This window comes from Hydractinia symbiolongicarpus, chromosome 9 (assembly GCF_029227915.1).
Source record: "Hydractinia symbiolongicarpus strain clone_291-10 chromosome 9, HSymV2.1, whole genome shotgun sequence".
In the NCBI taxonomy this organism is placed as follows: Eukaryota; Metazoa; Cnidaria; class Hydrozoa; order Anthoathecata; family Hydractiniidae; genus Hydractinia; species Hydractinia symbiolongicarpus.
Window position 1 is genome coordinate 23,350,614 of NC_079883.1, and position 7,027 is coordinate 23,357,640.

At 32.7% G+C, this 7,027-nt stretch overlaps 1 protein-coding gene across 1 annotated transcript; it reads left to right on the forward strand.

The window, feature by feature from the left end:
* Positions 1-939: 939 nt before the first annotated feature.
* LOC130656118 (maleylacetoacetate isomerase-like) lies at positions 940-5,300 on the forward strand. Its single transcript, XM_057458936.1, has 8 exons — positions 940-1,093; positions 1,229-1,280; positions 2,850-2,911; positions 3,431-3,640; positions 3,719-3,797; positions 4,080-4,132; positions 4,394-4,443; positions 4,948-5,300. The coding sequence occupies exons 1-8, from the start codon at positions 1,085-1,087 to the stop codon at positions 5,069-5,071; spliced, it is 639 nt and encodes a 212-aa protein (XP_057314919.1). The 5' UTR covers positions 940-1,084; the 3' UTR covers positions 5,072-5,300.
* The last annotated feature ends 1,727 nt before the right edge of the window (positions 5,301-7,027 follow it).

Here is a 7,027-nt window from a genome sequence, read left to right on the forward strand (position 1 = left end):
ATAAACAACTTTTTGCGAGAGCCATCAAAAACATCACCTGTGACTAGATATTTCATTTGCCCTTATCGGCTCTCTCATCTTTGTTTCGCTTTTCGTAATTAAGGGAGCAACCCAAGATAAAAGAGTTTCAAGTTTAGTGAGTGAAAAAAAGGTTGACTGTCATACAATTTCATATCTTGAAAGAGAAGATTGAATTCTCCTTTTAGTTTTCCTTCTTGATACAGCCGTCTTATCTAAAACCGTTTTGCATACTTCTTTGTTTTGTTTTGTTTTTCATTCAGCAACAACAATAGTTTGAGAAGATTTATTTTCTTAAACAGCAATAATTTTCTACGTTGAAACGTTCGTTTTTACAATTTTTTGTCGTTTAAAAGTTTACACGCTCTTTTTATTGCTTTTAACAAGTGGAAAACAAAAAATAACATTCGAAGCGGATTTATAAGCAGCTATTGTTATATAGCCGCCTACGCTCAGCGCGTTTTAGACCGCCCCTAGTGGAAAATCGCCTTAACCCTTTTAACGCTTTTTATGCACGTCGAGCACGGCACGTTCGTCCCGCGCTGGTGTTCGCTGGTGACGGGTGGTGTGGAAATATTCTTTGCGGAGAGAAGAAGTTGTTCGCGATCAGATAGATAGTTCGGTCGTTAGGAGTATGCACGAGAAGCCCGTTTCATGTTTCAATAAAGGACACAAAATCGATCGAAAATGACATCCGTGTTCCTACATTTGTGTATGCGAAACCTTACTATTTTAAAATAATAAACATATACTTCATATTTTTTTACTTACAGACACGGAATGTTGTGATTGGGGAAACTACATTGAAAGTTTTTAACTGCTCGTATAAATTTTATAAAAGACCTTGTACTTTGCGTTAAAAAAGTGCTTCTATAATCTGGTGTTTACTTTTCGTCGTTAAAACATGAATTACATGGCGTTTTTCCACAGAATGCTGATCAGGCTATAATTAGTAAACACAAACACGTGTCGTCGTTTTTCTTTTCTGGGGGATGTTTTGGAGGACACGGCTGACTGACTGAGTCACACAATTGAAGTGCAATCGAAGTAACAAAACAAGTCAAGGATGTCTAAGGTTTCTATTTACATCTCTTTATTTTTGCTGTTTAAATTTTGCTATTTAAATGTCAAATTTTGTCTATTTTCTCTTTGAACTGTCAGCTAGCTAGCTTAGCTAGCTATGTATATATTTTTTCTGTTATTTTTGTAGCCAGTTTTGTATTCATACTTTCGCAGCAGTTGCTCTTGGAGAGTAAGGATTGGTAGGTCCCTTTCTTTCTTTCTTTTTTTACTTTCTTTCTGGTCAATTAGCTAGCTCAGGGGAGGACAGCATCTAAAAGCCTGGACAACCCGAGAAAGTGAAACGGAAAAAAAAGTCAAGGAAAAGTCCGGAAATGCTATTGCATTTAATTCAGCTGTCAAGTAATTAGTTACGTATTAGTGCAAATACATGAGTTTTTGAGTTAGGAAACCATCTTCAATTTTTTATTGTGGTGGGTCAAATTAGACTTTAAGCCCATGTTTTCAGTAGCGAAGCCTACACAAAAAAGTCCCAGAATGTAGAGGCTTTTTTGAGAGATTTGCAGCTGTTCTAGAGATGTTTTTGCTTTTTATGTGTAAACAATATGTTCCAAGGCTCTCCAGTCTTGTTTTGTACTAGAATGATACGAAGTTTCAAAACATGCCAAATCTCAGGTGACTTGGAAAATTGCCTATTATAACATAACTTGTCCATAAGACCCGTTTGAAAAAATTCAAGTAGTCAGAAAAATAATGGAGAAAATAGGTTGTTTTAGGTCATAAAGTGCATAAACTAAAAAAATTGGCAAATTTTGTTTATCTGTACTAGTATCATGTACTTTTGATGTACAGTTAAAAAGACATATAAAAGGTTTAAAAATTTTGCTGATTTGAGCAAAGTCCCAACCACCGAAAGTACAAAAAAAATTTTTTAGAACTTTGTATACCCGTTGCCTTTATCGTATAGATCTCGAAAAGCTGACCAAGAAAATGTATAGGATAATGTACTTAATGATGAACGGTTAAAGAGATATATTGGGGTTCAAAGGCATTTTAATGATGTCATCAATATGTCCTTCCGAAATGGATTTGGACACCCACTTTTGGGAAACTTACCAAATTTGGTCCCAGGTTGTCCCTAGTTACCCATGCGGTAAAAAATGACTGAAGTACTCCAAGTTAAAACAGCAATGCAATTGCTTTTCCAACCTTAATTAAAAGCATTGACATCAGTCTTAATGCATTAATGTCACGTCTGAAAATTTAACAAATGAGACGTAAATTTTTCGGTGATATCACAGGAAAATCAACACATCCACGTTGGCGGTCACAGACCGACACAACTTTCATATTATTGTAAGAGATCATACAACACTCTTAATGGATAGCTGTTTAAGTGTAAAAAACATTTAAACACCCTTTTTATAACAAAGATACTTGCTGAACACTGGTTCCATAACAAATGCTGTATATGTATCTTAATAATGTTTTTATCATTTACAAGAAGATTAGTAGCTAAGTTTGATTTTTCCTACACTGAACCTGTAAATTACTGTGTGAAAGAAAGAAATGCAGAATTAATTTAATTTTCCTTACTTTTGGCTCAATAAGTTCCGTATAAAATTCACTTTAAACATTTCAGATTTGTTTTCCATTCTTCCAATTTCAAGAAAAATGTGTGCATTATTGTTATTTTATTCTGTGTTTTAGCATAGTTTTCAATGATCTATTCTACAACATAAATTTTCGCAATTTTTTCCCATAACCAAATAACGTAGGCCCTGCATCATCATTCTGCTTACATTCTTTAGCACTTGCATTGAAGGGAATAGAATATGAATATAAAGCTGTGAACCTATTAAAGGGTGAACAAGTAAGTATTTTTCGCTTATTATGTAATATTATAATACCCATATACGTCTGTTTGTCACGCAAAATGGTAACTTAGCTGTGCAAGTAGTGAGACGCATGCAATGCAGTATAAAAGGACGGGTGAACCCGTGGATCTTTCCACGGGCTAACGACTAGTATTTATTAATCATTGTAATTATTAATTAATTTCATCCAATAGGTGGTAATTTATTCTTACATAATCAAAATAAGTCAGAGTATTACTAAATGAAGATTTATCAAGTCTTTGTGCAAACAAATGCAACAGTTAATGCAAAATAATAAGGTGTACAGAATGTCATATTATTCTTTTTTTGCAACGGAACAAAACACCATTAGCAATTTTTTGTGATGGATGCCATAGAATTCAGCAGGAATTATTTTTACATTAAATGCGATAATTACAACAGTAAATAAACACAATTTTCACATCAGTCATGAAGTACTTTGGTGATAGCTCAATTGTGAGTGCTTTATATTGTTATTATCATATCTCATCTAGAAAGGCGAAGCTTACAAACAAGTGAATCCACAAGGAGGTGTTCCTGCATTAGTCATCAATGATCATTGCTTGTCACAATCGATAAGTATCATTGAGTATTTAGATGAAGTGTATCCTGATCCTCCGTTATTGCCAAAAAACAACCCGATAAAACGTGCAGACGTGCGAAGGTTATCTCTGTTGATTGCTGCAGATATTCAACCAATTCAGGTTGATATTAAATTGGAAAAAACAAGTACCCCAGAATCCAATCAATAGTTATTGATCACCATGCTTCTGTTTTTGTAGAATCTGAAAGTATTAAAATTTGTTGGTGACGAAAGAAAGATGGAATTTGGACATTGGGTTATTGATACTGGTTTTCAAGGTTAAAAATTATTGAATTTAATATTTTTTTGTAATATCTATGAGTGTTGTTGAGAATCCATGTGATTCCATTTAGCTTTCTTGTGCACTTTTTGTTATTCAGTTTCTTGCACTAACTGTTTTGTTAGTGCAAGAAACAGACTAACAAAATGTTCTGTGTACGTCCAGTTTTTTCAAAACAAAATGCAGACCTACTTTGAGCTATACAATAAAATAATTTTGTATTAAAAGAATTAAAATTTAGGCTGTGTTTCTAATTTTAAATTTTGTTTCTAACTTTCAGCGTTAGAGAAAAGTCTAGTCGAAACTGCTGGAAAGTATTGTTATGGTGATGAGGTAGGTATCTCTCTTAATTCCTCTGATAGATTTAATTTTTCGCTAGACAAAGCCAAAAATTCATCCATTTCGTCCACTGACACCTTTTTGTGCGTGTTACAATATTTTTAACTCTACCGAAGTTGTTTTGTTGGTGTTTGACCACAAACAAACGTTATTGATTTAAATATGTTAAGAGATACATAATAATAATAATAACAATAACAATAACAATAATAATAATCAGTTCTTGTAATAAGACTTCGTTGTTGTTTTTTACAGTTGACGATGGTCGATATATGTCTTGTACCACAGGTTTTCAATGCCAACCGGTTAGTAAATTTTGATATCTCAACTTTAAACTGTTGATGTTAGACAAAGAAGAAATACTTGCTGGGTGTCTATTTAGTCAGAAAAGACGAAATTTTGTTAAATTAGCGAAAAGGTATTTAAAAATTGAAATCATCAGTGTTCTGGAGTGTTGATCTACTTCTTACTTGTGATTTTTTTTGCTTGTCTCAATAATTTAGTGCTCATACTCTCAGGCTAGTGTTTTACTCATATTCGCAGGCTAGTGTCCTAGTACTTTCTCACATTTTCTGTTTTTTCAGTTTAATGTATCGTGATCAATTCTAGTAACACGATCAAGCATCAAAAACTAACAGCCCAATTGATCGAGAAACTGAATTTAGACTTTAAAGTTATGAATTTTGATGCACAGGACACTCACATAACAACGAAGTTACGGTTGAATGACTCCTTCCGATTACTTCTTATCCATATTTAACTAATCCTTTTTCGATGACATCTTGATTTTTGTTCCGTATTTTATTTAGGTTCAAAGTGGACATGAATCAATATCCAACCATTTCTAGAATACATGACGAATTAGTTAAGCTAGATGCGTTCAAAGCTGCTCATTTCTCGCAACAGCCTGATTGCCCAGAGGATTTAAAGTAATGAAGAAGCTTTAATTGAACTTGTTATTGTTGCACATTGTGATAGTATAGTCATCAATAGAACTAGTTAGTTACCTGTCGAAAAAGATATATCGGACATTACTATACGAAACTGTATTGAAGTGTAGTAAAAATATTATGAATCTGTAAAATGAAAGAAAATGAATTTTTATTATAAACAACTGTATCTTACAATTTTTCTGTAGAAATAATGGCTACGAATCACATGACACTTGCGTCTGTTTTTAATTTTTTCTTGGGTTTCATAAATTTTAAAAATTTACCTTTGATTTTAGTATGCGTTTGTTGTGTGTTAATTTTCTACTCCACTCGACCCTGAAGCTGCCAGATTTTAGTGACATGGGAACTTATCGAAATTTTGAGTTCTATGGCAAAAAATAACTTTCCTGTCTCGTTTCACGTGACTTTTAACTAGCTTAAACTGTTCATTGTTAAGCTTCTAGTGTTCTTGTTATTTTAATTTTTAAGGAAAAAACGGTTTTTTAAAAATTTTGTTTAATTCTTCTTTTTTTTTTGAATTTTGAAGGATCGGCAAAAAAGTCTGAAAGATGTTCGACAAAAAGCTCGGATTACCGTGAACGACCAATTGGGCGCACCGAGGCCATTTTTTGGCTGGAACGCTATACAGGTTTTTAACATCCTTATAAATAAAAATAAAAAGGTTGGGGAAAAAAAAATATCTGAACGATAGGATAAACCATCAGAAACTACCGCTGTAGATCTTTAAACGATGGGCCATGTTATTGAATTTACACGTGGTCGCACGGAAATGATCTGTATAGAACTTTAATGAGAAATTTAAGCTTTTGTTGAAATGGCTGAGAAGAAACTGCAGATTTGGAAAAGCAGACAATAGGCGTGCTTCCTTCGTAATAATTTTTACGTTTAATAATTTTTTTTAATTTAACGCAATAGGAATGTGAACGTACTTCGCGTGTATTAATTTCGGCGCAAGTTTAAACCTTTCCACAAATCGTAAAAATGAAAATTCAAATTCTGTAGCGTTTCTCTTGCGCAAACTGTAGAATTATATTTTAACAATTCTATACTTAATTTTGTGCAATAGAGAACTTTTTTCGCGAATGCACGGAAATAATTCATACCGTAAGGTAAACTCATTGATCACATTCCTATACAACTTTTAAACCTAGTCGACTACGTTTTTGGAAATGCCAAAAAAGCGCGTCGACCTGTAGTTATTACTAGCCAAAAAAAACTTTATATTCCTGCTTATAAAAAACACATGACCAGGCTCAAAATATGCTTACTTGAAAAAATATATTACAATTGAATTTTAAACATCAGTAATTACATACTGGTTAATTCTGATATAAAGAATAAAAAAGAAAAACTGCGGAAGAAAAAAAAAACAACTTTATAACATTTTCTTCATAGGCTTCACATAATGCTTAACATATGCTTAAAAATGTTCAAATTTAAGCCTACTGATGATTATAAATGTCATGCTTATAAAAAAAACATGTATTGAAAATAGTGTCTCTGTATAAAAGGAGCCGTCTTGAATAAAAGCTCTTTTGACAAAAAAAACAGAGGAAAAATTATTTTCTTTTACAAGCGTATGTAGAGACTGAGGGTGAGCCAATGCTGAGAAAGCTACATACATCTAATAGAAACTTCGTAAAGAGTTATATATCCCTCTTTCTTTCGCGTTTGTTAGAACAAATTATACCCCTTCCCCTAACTATATGTTATTTGTTTTTCTTAAGAAAGACACTTGTGGAATCAAACAGATTTTCATTAATTTCTTTTTTTCATTTTGCGAATATTTTATTCCTAAACTTTGAAACAAAACAAACATCCTTTTTCTAAACCGAAATAAATAAGATTCCGGCACGTTTATAATCTAATTATTATTTAATATTTATGAAAAGCATCTGCCTCAACAATTGTTTGCATGTTCTCAAGAGGCTGAACG